The following is a 19,945-nucleotide window of genomic DNA, read 5'->3' as shown; positions in this document are numbered from 1 at the left end:
AAGGCCACAACCCAATGGAGAGGGGAGTTCAGGATGCATGGATGCTTCTCAAGGGATCAATCCTAGATGCGCAAGCAAAGTCCATCCCGTCTCAGAGGAAAGGCAGCAGGAGGGCACAGCAGCCCCCTTGGCTCTCCAGGGAACTGGCGGACCTCCTGTGTCTTAAAAGGAGGACCTATAAAGGATGGAGGACTGGAACCGCCACCAAGGAAGAATACTCAGTGTTAGTCTGGACTTGCAGAGAGCAAATCAGGAAAGCCAAGGCTGCGACTCAACTCCAGCTAGGTACAAATATCAAGGAAAATAAAAAGTCCTTTGTTAGATATGTGGGGAGCCGAAGGAAAAGCAAGGGCAACATTGGACCCCTGCTGAACCAGATGGGACAACGGACGCCCAGGAAAAAGCAAACTTGCTAAATGGGTACTTTGAATCAGTTTTTCACCAGTCCCATGGGACGGCCCTGCCCACTGCGGGACAGGGAGGCCCGGGTGAGGGAGATTTCTTGCCCTTCATCGAAGCTGACCTCGTGAAGGATCACCTCGACAGGCTGGATACCTTCAGTCAGCTGGCCCTGACGGGTTACACCCAAGGGTACTCAAGGAGCTCGTGAGCATCATAGCCCAGCCCCTGGCACCGATCTTCGAGAGCTCCTGCTGCTCTAGTGAAGTCCCCAATGATTGGAAGAAGGCCAATGTGGTGCCTATCTTCAAGAAAGGGAGGAAAGTAGATCCGGCAAACTACAGGCCCATCAGCCTGACCTCTATCCTGGGAAAAGTCTTGGAAAAGATTATCAAGGAGGCCATCCTTAACAGGCTAGCTGAAGGCAATATCCTGAGGGATAGCCAGCATGGGTTTGTTGCGGGTAGGTCTTACTTGACCAATCTCATTTCCTTTTATGACCAGGTGACTTATCACCTGGACAAAGGGGAAGAGATCAACATCATATACCTCGACTTTAAAAAAGCCTTTGATCTGGTATCCCATGATCACCTCTTGGTTAAACTGGCTAACCGAGGCCTTGATGTCACCATGATCCACTGGCTGGGGAACTGGCTCTGTGGTAGGACCCAGAGTGTGGTGGTCGATGGGAGCCAATCGTCTTGGTGCGCTGTGACCAGGGGGGTCCCACAAGGCTCTGTCCTAGGGTCTATACTGTTTAACATCTACATCAGTGATGTGGACATTGGTGTCAGAAGCGGACTGGCCAAGTTTGCCAAACTCTGGGGTAAAGCATCCACACCTGAGGACAGGAGGGTGATCCAGGAGGAGCTGGACAGACTCATGAAATGGGCAGACGAAAACCATGGATGGTTCTCACCAATGATGGTGTTCAACACTGAAAAATGCAAGGCTCTCCACTTTGGGAGGAAAAACCTGCACCATGCTTATAGGCTCGGCAGTGCTACGCTGGTTAGCTCTATAGATGAAAGGGACTTGGGGGTCACGGTTGACCACAAGATGGACATGAGCCTTCAGTGTGATTCTGCGGCTAGTAAAGCGAGCAAAACGCTGGCTTGCATCCAGAGATGCTTCTCGAGCAAATCCCAGGACGTCATTCTCCCCTTGTACTCGGCCTTGGTGAGGATGCAGCTGGACTACTGAGTCCAGTTTTGGGCTCCACAATTCAAAAAGGATGTGGAGAAGCTTGAGAGGGTGCAGAGGAGAGCCACAGATGATCAGAGGGCAGGAAAACAGACCTTATGTTGAAAGGCTGAGAGCAATGGGGCTATTCAGCCTGGAAAAGCACAGGCTCAGGGGTGATCTGGTGGCCACCTATAAGCTTATCAGGGGTGCTCATCAGGATCTGGGGGAATGTCACCAGAGCCCCCAAGGGATGACAAGATCCAACGGTCACAAACTCCACTGTGACCGGTTCAGGCTGGACATAAGGAAGAATTTCTTCACTGTCCGAGCCCCCAAGGTTTGGAACAGACTGCCACGGGAGGGGGTTCAAGCGCCCACTTTGAATGCCTTCAAAACACATTTGAATGCTTATCTTGCTAGGATCCTATGATCCCTGCTGACTTCCTGCCCCTGGGGCTGGGGCTGGACTCAATGATCCTCCAGGGTCCCTTCCAGCCCAAATGTCTATGAAATCTATGAAATAAGACAGAAATCAGCCCATAGGGTTCGGTGCCTAGAGCAATGCTACAGCACACACCAGTGTTACTGGGACGGGAATTTTAGCCTTTGGAGTTTGCAATTCTTTTAAAGAAATCTAACAAATTCCTTGTTATTTTATTCATGCTAGAGGAACGTGTTTAGACTAGATGTATTATTTATAGACGTTAAGGCCAGGAAGGATTAATTACGCTAATCTAATCTGATTTCCAAGTCAAAGAATGTCTCCTAATAGAGCCCATATGTTGTATCTTTAAAAAAAAAAAAAGACAACCAGCTCTGACATATATATCTCACCCCACGGAGATTCAAATATACATAATGGTAGTAGTAGTCATTGTTGTTGTAGTATGTGACTAGTGTGTTGCCTGACACTTTGAGTTGGAATCAGGTTTGCCAAATACTTTTAGGTGAATAAAACAGAGCCAGCAGGAAGGTGCACAGCATATATCTCTCCTGAGGCTTTTATCCTATAACCTACTAGTGAGGGTACTCACCCAGAATATGGGAGGCATAGTTTTAATTCCCACATCTGCCTGCAGGGACTTGAACCCATAATCAGGAAACAGTCCTAACCAATAGACTTTAGGAAGGCCTTTCTAGTATTTTAGGAGGAGTGAACCTCAGTCTGAGCTGTTGGAGTTGTTCCACCTTGTATATGTATAAGAAAAAAAGAACTTTTTTTGTAGCCAAGTAGTTGTATCACTCACCCGGGAGTTGAGTCACCTCGGTTCCAGCCTCTGATCCAAGGAACAAGAGAGTATTTTATACAATGAAGCAGGGTCATTAGGCAGTACCCAGAGTAACCCACCTCCAAAATGGCCAAAAGCAGTGGTTTTCAACCTGGGATCTGTGGACCCATGGGGGGTCTGCACACTATGTCTAAGGGGTCTGCGAAAGATGACTCTGATCAGCCAAAAGTATGTGAATAACCACCCTTACAATTCAAGGGGGCCTGCACCTCCATTTGAATTTTTTTAGGGCTCCACAAATGAAAAAGGTTGAAAATCACAGGCTTAGAGCTTAGGGGGATGCCCTTGCAAATGTTGGGTAAATCCACTCCAGGAAAGAAGGGAATTAAAGAATGGTCTTATATATCCTGCATGAGTGGCCTAACACCTGAACTATTGGGGGAAAAGGAAATTATTGCCTCTTCCTCCCTGATTTTGTCAGTAGTGCTCATCATGCCTGTCAGTGTCACTGCTTTTCATAAAGGTGCCCCGAATAGAATGCAAATTATTCATTTTGGGTTGAACAAAATTGTTCATTTGACCACAAATGCACATTTTTCACTTTTTCATTTTGCATATTAAAAATGAAAATTTCTCAGTTGGGTTCAGACTGAATGTTGCTGTGGTTTGATGGCTGAATCAAAAATCATTTGCACAATGCTAGGATTCACCAGTACCCTAAGCCTGTCTTTCTACTGGCCACTTGCCCTTGCAGTTAAATACTTGCCCCATATTTCTAGTCTGAATATATCTATCATGAGCTTTCAAGCTCTCTTTAACCTTTTTTTCTAGTAGGTTAAAGAGTTGTGGCTTGTCTAAAACATCTTACCTTTATAGGTACTGTAGACCAGTGATTCTCAACCGGGGTCCCTTGAGCTCTTTTAAAGGGTGTCACACAATGTTAGCCCTGTTAGGTGTGCAAACATGATTCACAAGATAAACCCCAAGTTTTCAAATAGGAATCCATACTGCTAAAAACATTCTGACTTGTTGTGGTCTTTCTGAGCAGTTTGCAACACAAGAATTGCTCTAGTATTTTTCTGTAGTAAAAAAGAGTGAAAACTAACAGCAGGCATTTTCTGAGGTGTGCCTCAAGTCTATCAAGAAGTGTCTTGTATCTATTGAGGGGTGCCTCAAGGCAAAAAAGATTGAGATCTGATGTCGATTCCCTTTTAAAAGTGAAGGTAGTGGAGTCCAAGGATGATGAGACTAGAGCCCTCAATTTTAGCCTCAGGAGAGACACATTTCATGCAGACAGTGCAAGCATCTCTTACACACCCCTCCGATACAACCCAGTTCTGGGTTGCATGTACCAAATCCAGAATGAAGGGCCACTCATCCCATCTACACAACCAGAATGACCATGTGTAAGCACACCTCTGTCATATATTGTACCATAGGTTCAAACGGTTTAGTCTTCCCTTTGTAAGCCACTGGAAAGGCAATGCAGAGCAGTGGTTAAGGCACTGAAGTAGGGGTCAAGAAAACTGGATATTATTCCCAACTCCGTTATTCATTTGCTTTGGGACCTCAGACAAGAGAAAGGATGGTCCAAGCATCATGGTATTAAGCTTGGACCTGGCTGCCCCCCACTCAGTTCTCTGCTCTGCTCTGCTCCAGACTTTCTGTGACTTGGGCAGATCTCCTGGCCTTACTTCTTCTCCATATGCCAAGAGGACAACAGCACTATTCTACTTCACAGCACTACTATTAGGATAAATGCACTGAAGACTGTGAGAGAGAGAGATGGGAGCAATGGGAGAGGATTCACAGGAGTGATAGACATCACCTCTCTGCACTCCTGCCCCTTGCTTGTCTTGTCTATTTACCCCATACACTCTACAAACCGGGGAATACGTCCAGTATGTAGTGCAGTGAGGACTCAGGCTCGACTGAGGCATCCCTGCGTTATTAAGTATAGCAACAGAGAACAATAATAGGCTACAGCTATGCTTTGATGTAGGCCCCTCAAATGTGGTGACTACGTGTATGTCTGTCCACCCAAACAAAGCAGACCCCAGTCTTCACAATGTCACCGATCACCAGAGGCCACATTCGTTTCTGCTGCAATTCAGGTACCTTCTGTGGAGCTGGGCACAATGGTCACAGGATTAAAATTGCTCCTTGCTGTCTAACGTATACCAGCACTAGTTTTTATGATCCTACTTGCATACAGCTACTGGTATAGCTGAGTCAGTCTGTGCACTGTGGGATCCACCACAATTGTAGGACAAGCACCTATATCATTAATGAAATGAACGTCATTAAGGATTCTGCATATGAATGGCTCCATCTGCCAGTGCCCTCCCTTCCTCTCTTATTGTATCCAGGATAAAGCAGAGCTGTGCAGAAGATGGAAGTTCTGTTTCATGAAGGATTTCAAGATTGAGATCTGGCTTTGCTCTAGCACCCAGACATGTTGAAGGAGATTTCCTAAAGAAAAGAAAGCTTTTGAGGTCAATCAAAATGTTTTGCTCTCATACTGACTTTCTAATTTAGTAGTGTATTGTAATACCATATGGAAAAGGGAAACAAAAATGCATCGTAAAAAGATTCCATTCTTCAAATGACCAGGGGATAAGTGTGGACACTGCCAGAAATATTTCCCCCTTTGTTTTCTTCCAAGATGCAATTGAACTTGAACTCATTTCATACAACTTAATTTTCAACAGAACTGAATGCCCCTACAAAATGCAATTCCCAGAAAATTTCCCCCACCAGCCCTGCCATGAAGCTCTACAGAGGTGGTAGGTAAAGAAAGCAGTGCTGTCCCTTTAATACACAATGGCCTGGCCCCTGCACAGCTGGGCTTTTCACAGACTTCTATAAATCAGACAGAAACCAGCTGTATTAGCATGTTACTGTTGGTGCTGGGGTTAGGTGTGGTTTGGCTATAGCCATGGTAAGTCTACCATTTTCTTAAGCATAAGCCTTGTGATCCTCCTCTACTTCATGGAAGTAAGAGAGTGAGTACTCCAAGGAAAAGCTGGGCTTTTTTTTTTCTTCTAAAGCTGCTTGTTAAAGCAGGAGGAGGAGAGAACTGTGTCCTCTAGTTTTAAATTAATGGAAAGAAACTAGAGTAGCTTGCTTGGAGAATTTTTAAGCTTATGATGCAAGTATTCTTGGGTGCCCTGTATTTCTCTTCTTTCTCCCTACCCATAAAATTAGAACTCCTTCTGCCCCTGGAGAGCTAGCATGTGTTTGAGAGAAAGTGGGGGACTTCATAATTGCTTTTCTTCTTGCTTGATTGTATTATGTTGCTCTCTCAAGCAGGTAAATAAGTTTGAAGTTTTTAGATGTTCCTGGTAAGTCTTTGTGCTCTCAGGCTGGCTCGGTTCATTTAACAGCCAGTGTAAAACTACTTGTGCTGAAAGCTCCAGCTGTGAGCCAACTCCATAAATCTGATTTATTACTGAAATGCTATAGATGATCTTGTCTAAAAGATGACATGCTCCTCCTTGGGTTTCTGTGTCTGGGTTCGGCTTGTTGTAAATAAGGGCCTAAAACATTCTTGATGTCATGGCTGATAAACTTGCCACCAACAAACAGCTTCCTCTCCTGTTTAACTTTGGGTTTGTCCATATGAATCCCAATGCCCATGGGCAGAGCTAGGATTTAAGAATGGGGGAGTGCAGATGGTGTGGGCTATCATAACACAACCCTTTCTCCAGCTAAAAGGAAACTAGATGCTTTACTAATATGCTAGGAGGCTAGCACTGTATTGTTCAGCTTAAGATCAAAGTAAAAATCATTACTGGAACGTGTATTCTTTTACTAGACTATAAAGTTTACCCCCCTGCCCTCACAAACTAGGCAAGTATTGTGAGAAATAATTGCATCCTTAGTCTTATACACTTGATTATAATGATATCTCTTATTTGGCTTCATAAAACAAAATCTAGCCATCTTAGCAGTGTCTCCTACACTCGTTTGTCAGCCATTTCAATACCGGAGTTAATATTGCCAAACCTGAATTAAGGCTTTTAGCTAGAGCTAAAAACTGTCTTCAGGGCTGTGACATAGAAGGGAGACTACCAGGAGTGGCTAACGCAGTAAAAATTGCAGAAGAAATAGTTTGAGTAGTGGAACATCAAGACCACTTAAAAAGTGCTACCTCCCTACTAAACTATGGGCCATGAAGTCAATTGAATCTCTCAGCACTGCCTCAATAGAAATGCTGCTACCCCTCCCAGGTGGTTGGCTTAAATTTAGGTGGAGCAAGAATCAGAAGGGAAAGGAGGGATTGTTAACTACTGAAGCCAAACCCCTAGAGCTATGGGGTCTCAGTAACTTTGTGGTAAGATTACCTGCTCCTCTTTCCTCCCAGCCCCACTTTCTCAGAGAACTTAATAAAAGCAGAATTGGTGAAAGCTGTGCTGTTGTAACTAGCTTAGCCTTGAAGAATACTGGATTATGCTTTTTGCCCCAAGCTTGTGTAGCAGAAGGGTTTTCATTCTAGCCACTTTAACTATGCTAGGGTTATAGCCTGTCATTAGCCCCATGTAAATGATCATTTTAAAATTGTGGAAGCAAAGTGTTTTTCTTTCATCTTCTCCAAGATGGTGTGATATAAAAGAACATGCAAGTGTTGCTTTGGATTTAAAAAGCTTCTTATGTTAAATTGCCTCTTCTCATTGAGACTAAATATAAGGCTCAGGCTAAAATGCCAATTTGCGGAAACTGGAAGAGGTGGGTGAAAAAGATTTAAGAATTGGAATTAGCTGAGTCAGTATCGTCTAACTTCTAAAAAGCATTTTACTTTGTGTAGGAAGCACTGACAACAAAGGCTGACTGAACCTGTGGTTCCAGCATTAACTCAGCCATTTTTCCTGACAACTTTTTGAAAAACTTGACAAAGTTGAATTTCTCACTTGGCAGAATTATTGTTATAGATTTGCTGGGTGACTAGAAGGTGCAACTTGCATGTAGCCTACACTTTTTTATCTAAATATTAGAAAACTACTATGGCATAAGACCTGTTTTCATGTACTGTAGTGACAAACTCGGTCGTGCAGAACTTTCTAGCTTAGACATTTATGATGCAGAAAATTTAAAGCAACTTAAGGTTTTATGGCAAGTAACCCTTAAACTACCCTGAAGCGCATGCATACTTGCACTACAAACACTGTCACCTTAAACTCCTACATAATGACTCGTGTCTTTCTGAAATCCTTTAAAATCCTGAAAGCGGTCTGGTGTCTACCAAAGCACACATTTTAACAGTGCCTAGATTAGCCAGGGGACTGAACTGCATGTATGCTTGAGAGCTGCAGTGCAAACCACCTTACATGTGTTGTGTTGTAATCAGTTGACTAATGTTTCATAAAGGTCATAGTCCTCATTGACCAGTTACTATTAGCATGCCAGCTAGAAGGAATTATAAAATCCTAGCTGAGGGTATAGATGAGTGCGATGGCTGGAAGGGCTTTGTTCAAACTAGATCTTTCCCCTCCCGCCTGTAAAGACCGAGTGTGGGGGAAGAAGCTTCAGCTGAAGCTGAATGTTATGTGCTTCTGAGACCAAGGTTAATCCTGGAATTGCTTTGCAGTCTTAATTATCACTTCACATGATGACAGAAGCTATTATAATGCTGTACAAAATCTGGCCCTTCCAGTATTAATAATGAAGTGGCCATATGCTGATAGAGCAAGGCTGTGATGGTCAGTTTTAAGGCCTTGTGTATATGGTGAAACCGCCTTTAATGCCAGTAACTACCACTGCATGCTTCTCTGATCTGCCTCCCTGACTACTTAGGATCCTCCCCACTTCCCTGCAGAGACTAGATCACCCTAAGTAATACTTGCATCTCTGGGATGTGGTAGCAGGTAAGGTATACTGCTGTAGCCATTAGAGGCAGGCATGCAAGCCCTGCTCCAGGCTTGTGCCCAAGGCTTCCTGTGGTTGGCCCAGGTGTAAACGAGTCTTTGGATTGAATGACTTTGTACCTAAAAATGGTGAGATGAATAGGAACGTGTTGCTTGCTTGTGAGAGAACAGAGTACCTTGAGCAAGTCCAAGGGCTTGCTAGGCTTGGAAGGATCTTCTGACTCGTCTTTTCACTTCAGCTGCTGCTTCCTGCCCCTCAACAGAAATAGTGGAACATGCCTTTCAAATTCAAATCGTACACTAAACTCCATGGGTGGATGTAGGCCTTTGAAATGGGGGTGCAGATAATGTGGTGCATCATCCCACTTAACTAGGAAAAATAGGCTGTGTTGAAAAGAAATGAGACTTTTTACTAATAAGCTAGAGGCAAAGGGCTATACTTATTGGAATGTACTTTAATTTATTTTATTTTATTTTTTTAAGTAGGCAAAAGATGCTGTTTCATCAGAATTCAATGGACATCTCACTTATTTTCTCCCCACCCCATTTAATTTTTTTTTTTTTTTAAAGGCTTTCTTGAACATCTTAATAGTGCATCCAATGCTTCACTGAAAGCTATTTCCATACCTGAGTTAATGTTTTTAGCTAGAATTTAAATAAAACCCAACCAAACAACCCCAGGCTGTAATCCTGTTTAAACAGGAGTTATATTACTGGGAGCAACTAACAGACAGCAGCATTGCTGAAGAAAGGATAGCTTGGTTAGTGAAAGGTCAAGACCATTGAAAGAGACGGTTAACACATTGTGGAATGAAGTGTTTAGGAGGCATGGGACAGATCACAGTGGGCCATAAAATCAATGGACACTCACTGCAGCCTCAAGAGAGGCTGCTGGTGATACCAGGCAGCTGGTATTTAACTTTATTACAACCCCCTGGAACTGGCCCTGTTAAACTCTTAACACTGTGAGTACTGTGCACTACAGTACAACCCTTGTCTATTGATGTGGGATGGTTCACAACCTGTTTAGTGGGCAGCACGTTGACTATGTAAAGGTGATCTGCCTAGCTGTTTGCTGTGCATGGCAGGGGAGGGGAGTTGTTTTTTGTTTTTTACTTCAAAGGGTGTTGCTTGTTGTCAACTAGAGCTCATTACTAGAGCCATGGAGCTGACTTGAAGAAATAAAAACAGCAGCAAGCAGCTGGAGCACCTCCCTTGGTTCTGTATAAATGCACCTCTTTCCCATCCCACTTCTTTACAGGGTTAGGCTTATCTCCCTGAGAAGTATATGGTGCAGCAAGAAAGCAGACCACCGAAGCATGGAATTTTAGTTATGCCTGGATCGGGGTGAGGGGGAAGTGGAACAAGGTTTTTCCCCCAAGTAACCACTGTCAGAGCTGGTCCCTGCCCCCCCCTCCCCACCCCACCCCACCCCCCATGCCCTTTCCAGCTTTAGACATCAAAATCTCCTCTTGGTACATAAGACTCCTGCTGAAATGCTGGCTTGTATGGGCAGTGGTACCCTTGTTCAATATTTGCCTACATAAGATTGCCATCTTGTGCTGAATGATTGGTAATGTAGGTCTGGGGTTATGGCCCATGTGAGTGGGTTGTGAGCCCCACAAACTCCATTATGGGCATCAGGTCTGGGCTGGAAGTAGAGTTGCCACAGGAAAAAGACTAGGAACCCACTGCTCATACAGCTGCACAATAGAAGCCTATGGCTATACTTGCTTGGGTGTGATTTTTTTATCAAACCTGACCTGTTGTATATGCTCCTCCATGATCCCAGCCTGCTACATCATTATTTTAACCTCTTTTTCATCTCCCCTTCCCCCCCCAACAAACAAAAAACCTGAATTAAAAAACCAGGATGTCAGCCAGTATAACAGTTCTTAATGAGGAAGGGGTTGCTGGTTTTGCCCTTGGCTCCTACTCAAGAAATGGGTGGAAAGGCATGGAATTGGAAATAAGACTCATTTTACCTTCTTCCTTGTCCTACTCAGAGGGAGTGTATTTCTGTCCATATTGGCCAAGCTGGAGTTCAGATGGGCAATGCTTGTTGGGAACTCTACTGTCTAGAACATGGGATCCAGCCAGATGGGACCATTCCTACCAATAAAGCAAAAGAACAACATGATTCATCCTTTGGGACTTTCTTCAGTGACACCGGTTCAGGGAAGTATGTGCCCAGAGCTGTGTTCATAGACCTGGAACCTACTGTCATAGGTAAGATACTGAAATCTACAGATGCTGTTGGCATAGCTTCAGCCTTTCCATGGCAAGCTGGGAGAAGAACACACACCACCTCCCTTGTGGTACATGTGCAGAAAACTTTTCTCACCATTTGGAAGTGAGGCAGGGTTGAGGAAAAAGTTTGTGTTATGGCTATGTGCCTGTCATGTAACTTGGACCAGGGGTTTCCAGCCTGTCTCAGAAATGGACCACACTCTGATATCTTCCTCTCCTACTTCCTGTTGAGCATGTTCCTTATGAGTGCTACAACACTTGGCTTCATGGAAAAGTCTTGGGAGAGGGTCTCAATGCATCTAATATTAACAACTAGCCTTCTTGACAAACGAATAATGCCACTTCTCCCAGAAAACTGTTCTGCTGTCTCCTGTATCTATTCTTCCTCTGAACTTGTTTCCCTGCTATATGTTTTCTTGTTCTCCTCATATGGTTCCTGGGCTGAATTCAGGGGGCTTTAATGGATTGGGAAGATGGGCTCAAGACAATAGGCTGAAAGTTGGTGCAGACAAACAAAAGATACTATACCTAGGGAGGACCAATCAAAACCCCAAATTCAGAATGGGAGATGACTGACTGGGGGGGGAGGGGGGCAGCATTACTGAAAAGGTGTTGCTGACTCCTGTTGAAACTGATGCATAAATGTGATGCACTCTTTCTTTATATGGGATCCTATGACCCCAGCTGACTTCCTGCCCTTTGGGCAGGGGCTGCACTCGATGATCTCCCGAGGTCCCTTCCAGCCCTAATGTCTATGAAATCTATATAAAAACAAAAAAAACCCCACACACGTGTATTGGGTATAAGAGATGGGAGGTAATAGTGTCATTCTACTTGGTATTGGTTAGGACTTGTCTGGAGTACTGCATGCAGCTCTAGGCTCAACATCTTTAAGATGGATGTAGAGAAATTGGAGAGGGTCCAGAGGTGGGTGACAAACAAATTGGAAGGAAAGCCATACGAGTCTAGGCTGATGGAACTAAGCATATTCATCTTGCAGAAAAGCTGATGTAAGGAGGAACGTAACAGCTGTACAGAAGTGGGGGAATAGCTCTTCCCCGCTCTCCTTTCTGTAGAGGGCAAGATATAAAGCAATGGCTAAAGTACTAGCAAAGTAGACTTCAGGTGGTAAGGAAATCCTAATTGTTAGAACAGTGAGGCAAGAGAGTAGACTGCAAAGAAGCTGCAAAACCTCTTTCACTGGAAGTTGGCGGGGGGGGGGGGGTTGTTCTCTCTTCTCTTCCCCCCCCCCCCCCCCCCCCCACCAAGGCTTTTCATAACTCTTACTATCTTAAAACCAAGTTCTGCTTCACTGCCTTGTCTCTTCTGCTCAGCTTCTTATCGGGGACTCCCAGCTTGTCTTTAATCTTGTAGTAACTGGAATACATTGGATGAGTGACCTTTTTTGGAGTAGCAGTCCAGTATTTGTACAATGGGTTGGACTGAATGATCCTTCAGGTCTCTTCCAACTGTGGTTGCCATTTTATTATGCATTCTTGGCATTGTAGCTGCTTTTCATACATCTTCAAGCTATTGGCAGGAATGCAAAGCCTTGATGCATCCACTTGTAGAGACCTGTGCTGTGACTACCCAATAATCCTTAGGTCATATTTCAGAAGCTCTTGTTTAGGGATTTTTCTTTTCACTGCATTTTTGTAGATGAGATCAGAACTGGGAAATACCGCTCACTTTTCCATCCTGAGCAGCTCATCAGTGGCAAGGAGGATGCTGCCAATAATTATGCCCGGGGCCATTACACCATTGGGAAGGAGATAATAGATTCTGTTGTTGACAGGACTCGTAAAATGGTAAGGATGTGTGGGGGAGGGGCACCAGACTAAGCAACAGTATTGCTGTGATGGAACCCTTTTTCCATCTATCTTTAGATATCATGATGTACACTTTCTAGTCTTGAAGAACTTGAAACTTGAAATGCAACAGTTGGAAGGGACTGGGGGAGAATGGGAGAAGGAAAAAAGGGATGTGGTAGAAGCATATCCAACTTGGGTCTGAGCTGCTGCCAGCCCCATCATAACTTCCCAGTGCCTTGAGTTCCCAGTCCACCTTTAGAAATGAGTAGTGTAGACTTGCAGTAATAGATCTGATCCTGTGCATGCTGAATTCATGTTCTTGTGTTGTGGTATGGCCAGTAGGAAGCTCCTGAGCCTGCAATTCGACTAGTGTTCATCCTAAGGGCTTGTTTCAATCTTGATGTGATGACCGACTGCTGGATTGCAGCATAGATGTTCGAAAGTGGTGTATATGCATGGCAGTGCAGAAACTGCTGAAGTTGCTTTTATTTCTTTCAGGAATAGCCCTTTTAATGCAATAAACCAGACAAACATGCTGAACAATAATAGCTGTGTTCTTCTCCCTGCCTTTTTTTTTTTTTTTTTTTTTAATAACTGATACCTTTCTCATTCCTAATGTTTAGACTAAATTAGGGAGAAGATGTTATGGTTTTGATAATGGATGGGGATAGATTGAAAGATGATGCACTAGGGGTGAAGGGATACTACTTTTTTTTTTTTTTTTTTTTTTTTTTTTAAACCAGTCTTTTCCTACTGCCTCTCCCAAAACAGGTGGGGAGCAGGGTATGATGGACTTATTTCTACCCATTCCTAAGACCTGCAGGTAGATTGCACTTCTGGACAGGGAGGGATCATAGATGCATGCTCTCCAATTCAAAGTTGTATCATGGGCAAGGGTATCTAATACCATGAGATGAGGATCTGACTGAAGAGGAAAGTGGGAACTAGTGGATCTATGGGAAATGGCTGCAGATAACTAGGGAGATGACAGGAAGGAAGAAGCTCTTCAGAGAGAAGGTCCAGTGCACAGTAAAACAAAAGAATTGGCACACAGTGATTTTAAACATGTGCTGAAAAACCAATGATAAGACGAAGTATAGGATGGCAAGAGGAAGGGATCAAAACTTAGATGATGCTTTGGAATGGAAAAGCAGAATAATGAGAAGCTGATTGAAGCTGTAACCCTTCCAGTGGATGGAGCCTTCAGGTAAACTTTTGAATGGTTGTCCTTCTGTATCAATCACTACCTTGTTCACCTAAAGTCATAGCTCTTAATTGCACTACTCGAGTGCTTTCATATGAAAAATTATCTTAAGGGGAGGGGTCTATAATCTATGAACCTATATTATAGAAGTGTGTTGCTTTTACTCGTATAACAGTTGCAAATGTGTCTTCAATATTGAGTTAACATGAGCTCTCCTAATTTTTTTTTCTACCTTTTTCCCGCCCCCCCAACCCTTTCTGAGGCGGACCAGTGTAGTGGCCTGCAAGGGTTCCTGGTCTTCCATAGCTTTGGAGGTGGCACTGGGTCTGGATTCACTTCCCTCTTGATGGAGCGCCTCTCGCTGGATTATGGGAAGAAGTCCAAGCTGGAGTTCTCGGTGTACCCAGCCCCACGGATTTCAACTGCAGTGGTGGAGCCCTACAACTCCATCCTGACCACCCACACCACACTGGAGCACTCGGACTGCTCGTTCATGGTGGACAATGAAGCCATCTATGACATCTGCAACCGGAACCTGGATATCGAGCGCCCCACCTACACCAACCTGAACAGGCTGATAGGGCAGATTGTGTCGTCCATCACGGCTTCCCTGCGGTTTGATGGGGCCTTGAATGTCGACCTTACAGAATTCCAGACTAACTTGGTGCCCTACCCCAGGATACACTTCCCCCTTACCACCTATGCACCCATCATCTCAGCGGAGAAGGCCTACCATGAGCAGCTGTCAGTACCCGAGATCACCAACGCTTGCTTTGAGTTTGCCAACCAGATGGTGAAATGCGACCCTCGCCGAGGCAAGTACATGGCTTGCTGCCTGCTGTACCGGGGGGACGTGGTGCCCAAGGATGTGAATGCTGCTATCGCGGCCATCAAAACCAGGAGGTCAACCCAGTTTGTGGACTGGTGCCCAACTGGGTTTAAAGTGGGCATCAACTACCAGCCTCCCACAGTGGTACCTGGGGGAGACCTGGCCAAAGTGCAGCGGGCAGTCTGCATGCTGAGCAACACCACGGCCATTGCCGAGGCCTGGGCCCGGCTAGATCACAAGTTTGACCTGATGTATGCGAAGCGTGCCTTTGTGCACTGGTATGTTGGGGAGGGGATGGAGGAGGGCGAGTTCTCTGAAGCCAGGGAGGACATGGCAGCTTTGGAGAAGGATTATGAAGAGGTTGGTCGGGATTCTGCTGATGGGGATGAAGATGATGATGAAGAATGCTAATCTTTAATTGCAATCTCTTTTAAATTGGAGAGTGCCAAATATTTGGGTGAAGGAATTAAACCTTTTAAATAGTGATTTCAGATTTGAAACGTCACTTCAACTCTACAGCTCTGTCTTATTACAAACCTAATTCAATAAATAAGCAAAGATGAATTATTTTCTGTCTGATTTAATCCACTGGGGCATAATCACATCAAGAGTATTAAATGCTGATATCTAATAAATTATCACTTGGCAGGAAGCCATGCTGACAGTAAATGAGGCATGCAATATTTTTTTAACAACTTTTACTCGCTTTTTGGTACTGAACTTTTAAACCAAGTTCTGCTTCACTGTCTCTTCTCTGTTCTGCCAAATTGCTTACCAGGGATTCCCAGCTTGTGGGTGGGTGGGTGTGTGCTTTTTTTGTTTTTGTTTTTGTTTTTTTTTCCTTTCTTTTAATCTTGTAGGAACTGGAATACAACAGAAGATTGTCTCCCCTCTTTTTTTCCCTTTCCCTATTAGCAAATTCTAGAGACTATCTATAGCCACTTGCTTATTTAAATTCACTAACAGTACTGAGACAAGCTACGTCTATGGCCTTCCTGGGCATCAAAGCACTTGGGGGCAGGGGTGAGGGTGATGCATGGTTTGAAACTTGTGACCCATATGGATGTGATCTGCTGTGAAATCATCCACAGTGATTCTCTTGGGAGCCAGAGATTGGTCTGCAGACTTCTTACAAGTTTGAGGTTGGTCATCTAGATGGCAAGGCTGTTCAACTTCTACTTCAAAGTAACTGCAATATTTTTCCAAAGGAGGGGGGGAGGGAGGAAAAAAACCCCCAATTTTAACTTTGCTTGTGGCTGAAAGGGCACTCCCACCAGTATTGAACCATATTGCAGACGGGGTCACAGTAACAGAGAACTTAGTAACAGGTTGCTGCTGGCTTGGTGCAAGACTTGGGCTGAAAACATGACCAGTTGTATTCAGATTTTGAGTCTTGTGGAAAACCCTGGACCTTACCGAGCCCCTTGTGCCACATGAAGTGGGTATGAAGCATCCAAAGTACTACTTTTGCATGGGAACACTTGTGCCACGGGGAAAGGATTGTCTGTGCCCGTTTTCATGCCAGTCAAACTTCAGACTAATTGACCCCTGACTTAAACTAGTCATTAGCCTTGAAGTACAATGAACACTGTGTCCTGGGGGGAAAAGGGAGAGAATTAGCTCACTTTCTCATGCACTATAGTTTATAATTAAATAAATAAAGTTAGAAGAGATTTTATTTATTTATTTATTTTTTAACTATAATGCATGAGGAAATGAGCTTCTAACTTTCTAGTTTAAAAAACAAACAAACCCCCGAACAACCAGAAATGGGGGGCGGGGAAACACATCTTTCAATACTAAAGTTACCCTTTCCCCTTCTGCTGCTGTACACTCTCAGCAGGTTGTGGCCATAGGGACAAGGTGAGGACCCCACGGGCAGATTAGGGGGGCTGACTCCTGCCTGACCCCAAACACACCCTCAAAACTTGCTTAAAAAATGTTTCCCCAGCTATATAAATTGTTCGAATAAAAGAGGCAGATGCGAATCGGATCTATCTGCCAGCCCTTCCCTGGGGTTGGGGAGCGAGACTTCCAGCCAGGATGTTGAGTATTAGCAGGCCTGGGGTGAAACTGGATTTAAATCCCTTTTTACCCTTCCCTCTGGTTACGCTCTAAACTTGCCCATTTTAAGAAGGCCCCTAACAATAACCCACAAAAAATGGACTGTCATGAGGTTTCTAAGATGAATTACTGTTATTGCCGCACAAATGTACGCACCCAATAGGAAGAGCCGCTGTGGAGACAAACGTGCACCTGTTTTTGCCAGATCAGGTCGCTTCCTGTCCCTTAAGTCCCCTCATGAGGCCCCGCCCCTCCTGTCTCCTAGCAACGCGCGGCAGCGCCGCCGCGGATTGGCCCGAGACGCGGCCGCCGCCATTTTCAAACCGACGCCGCCGCCGCCATTAAGGCCTCGCGCCGCCATGGACCCGCCGGCCGGCCCCACAGCTCGTCCGCCCCGTACGAGGCGCGGCCGCCCCAGCGCCGGGGCCCGGCGCAGCCGCTCCCCCGAGGCGGGGGCCACCCCGGACGGCAGCGGCAGCGGGGCGGGCTCGGCTGCCGCCTGCAGTCGGTAGGAGCCGCCGCGGGGCTCGGGGGGGATTTACGTGCCTCGCCTCGGCGGTTAATTCGGGTTCGCCCCCTTTGCATGTGTGGCAGGACTGGCCATTAATCCGGAGCGGCTGCAGAAGGAGTGGCGGGTAATCCGCGTCATCGCTGTTCTGTCCGGGAACCCCCTCAAAGGCGATGCGTGCATGCACGCGGACCTGGCCTGAAATGTCTTAACCCGTCTACATGCCTGTTTCGGGGGGTCTTTATACAAAAGAAGCACGGAGGCCACCCCCCACCCTTGCCGTGCCGTGGCCCTGCGCAGTGGCCCCACGTAGGCTGGTTTGCCCTGGGCCCGGCACCCCCCTAGGGTCGGCTCTGGGAAGAGCCTTGGGCAAGGGCTTGCTGCTGTTGGACTAAGCAAGAAATTGTCACTAAGGGTGAAATAAATGGCACTGGTAGAGGCTTGCGGTGTTCATTACTGGGTAATGATGACTACTTGCTTTCTCGTGTTCTTGGTTTGATGTTATTTAGTGTTTCTGTTCCAGTGGTACCAGAAACCCTGGTCATGAGCTGAGACCCCAGTAGGCCAGGTGTTTGGATAGAAGAAATAAATGATCCTTTGTCCCCAAGAACGAACTATAAGTTTGCTAGAAACTGCTGTGAAGGTGAAAGAGGTTTTCCTCTTCCTGAAGTGGGCATTAGTGTGTGAATTTTGTTGTTTCATTTTTCTTTAGAAGTCTTCCTCTGCCTATGGGGTTCTTTAAAACGGGATGAACCTGCAACCTGTTCTGGTTAGATGAAGAACTAGAGAGGTTAGTCCATTGTTTTCACTGAAGAAGTGATATCTAGGGCTAGGCAGTTATTCACTTTCTTAACTTTTTTGCTTTCTGTGTCTATTCCTCCAATCAAGGGCTGAGAGAGCTTCCATTAAACACCTGAAACCGCAGAGTACTCTGCAATCCTGATGCTAAGCTGCCTTTCTAGATAACAAAGCAGTAAAAAACAAAAAGTGTTTTCATTCATTCCTCTTCTCCCCGCTCTCCCCCAGCCTGTCTCTCGCCCATTGACTCCTCAATCTACATTTTCACTAACTACCTGTCTTGTGTGCATACCAGACCAACCTCTGGCTTCTTTACTTTTCATTCCATCCAGGAAGAGCACACACCAACTGCTGAAACTTCCTTAGCCTGACGAAGGGTTTTTGAACCCGAAAGCTTGCTTAATAATTGGTTTCCAGCTATTTAAGTTGGTCTAATAAAAGATATTGGATCCACCCAAAGAACCTTGTCTGCCTTGGAGAAGTAGTTGGGTTTGGATGCTGCTCTTATCTCTAATGTTAATGTCCTCTTCATCCCTCACCATGCCTTCACTATTGATGTGAGTTTGTCTGTTTTGTAATCAATAGCAGTGTTTTTCTTTTGTTATGGTTATGCTGTTTAAACAACTTTATTCAGTTTTGAAGTTAATCCACAGTTAATATGTTGCCCCTCAGTTATCTTTGGACTCCTTTACAAAGATTAAACAGATACCATCTTTTGTCAGCAAACAGGTCTCAAAATAGATAATTTCCTACTACTATAATCACTGCCTGCCAGCTCTGTTGAGATGGGAAGTGTACAACAGAACTGCTCTGTTTAGGAAATCATTTCTGCAGACAAGTTTACTGGTGTGGACTTTGCGTAGTTCTAAAATTGGGAGAAGTGTCTAGCCATTAGGGCATCTTTTTTTTAGCATGGATTTTAAGCTGTTTAAAATCAGAGCCTGAGATGGATGCTGTTTTATTTGTTCAGATATGTTTACAGAATTTAAACATGGGTATTTGGGAGCTACTGACAATGGGCAGTTGTAGTAAAACACTTCTCATTCTGGCTGGCATCATTTGAAAAACAGATATTTACATAAACAGTTAATATTAGAAATATTCTGAAAAAAAGCTGTGTGCATGTCAAATCTTCACATAAAATGTAAGTATCTTTAGGGGCTCACTCTGCTGTGCTTTTTAACTAGACACAAAATGTTTCACGTGTAGATTAACTATGCCTCCCAGCTGTTCTATAAGGGGGCAGTCAGGAACATTGAGAATCAGTTAATTAAAAGTGTGAGGTTGATGTACACCAACCTCACAAGTAAGCTAACCCCTGCTGTGGCAGACAAGGTTCTTGGGGAAATCCGATATCTTTTATTAGACCATCTCAAATAGTTGGACAAATTCTTCTTAGCAAGCTTTTGCATATAAATACCCTTCGTCAGGCTGAGGAAGCACCTGCAGTTGGAAAGTGGCCTTATTTTAAGAGGATTAGCCTAACTGATCTCTGGCCACACTCCCCATGATGGAGTCACAACACTACCCTAACATGCTTTTGTTTATGCATGTTACCTATCCTGCATGTTTCTGCATAAATGAGCCCTCAGGTGCTAATCTTGTGATTGGGAGTTGAAGAGGGAGTTAAATGGTGCTCCATGGAGAATTAGTTTCTCTTGCGGGGTTGGGCCTGCCTCTGGAAAGATCACGTCTGTGCTATATAAATTCCAGAAATACCTTTTGCTTTTTGCTGAAGGCAGGACCAATGCTTCAGAAAGTGGAATAAAGCATCAGGTGATGCTTTCAAACATGTTTCATGTTT

General features: G+C 44.8%; 2 protein-coding genes across 2 annotated transcripts in view; both read left to right on the top strand.

The window, feature by feature from the left end:
• Positions 1-5,693: 5,693 nt before the first annotated feature.
• LOC149865437 (tubulin alpha-1C chain-like) lies at positions 5,694-15,324 on the top strand. The gene is made up of 4 exons (XM_090041533.1): positions 5,694-5,754; positions 10,684-10,906; positions 12,587-12,735; positions 14,205-15,324. The coding sequence occupies exons 1-4, from the start codon at positions 5,752-5,754 to the stop codon at positions 15,180-15,182; spliced, it is 1,353 nt and encodes a 450-aa protein (XP_089897659.1). The 5' UTR covers positions 5,694-5,751; the 3' UTR covers positions 15,183-15,324.
• Positions 15,325-17,174: 1,850 nt separating this feature from the next.
• NET1 (neuroepithelial cell transforming 1) overlaps positions 17,175-19,945 on the top strand; it is a 77,182-nt gene continuing 74,411 nt past the window's right edge. Inside the window, exon 1 of the mRNA XM_090041529.1 lies at positions 17,175-17,343. Coding sequence (XP_089897655.1) covers positions 17,195-17,343 — 149 coding nt within the window. The 5' untranslated portion in view covers positions 17,175-17,194. The remainder of the gene's footprint in view (positions 17,344-19,945) is intronic.

This window comes from Crocodylus siamensis, chromosome 4, assembly GCF_052110815.1.
Source record: "Crocodylus siamensis isolate JL-2025a chromosome 4, ASM5211081v1, whole genome shotgun sequence".
Taxonomy (NCBI): Eukaryota; Metazoa; Chordata; order Crocodylia; family Crocodylidae; genus Crocodylus; species Crocodylus siamensis.
Note: the sequence above shows the minus strand (reverse complement) of the source record. Positions and strands in the feature narration are given on the sequence as shown.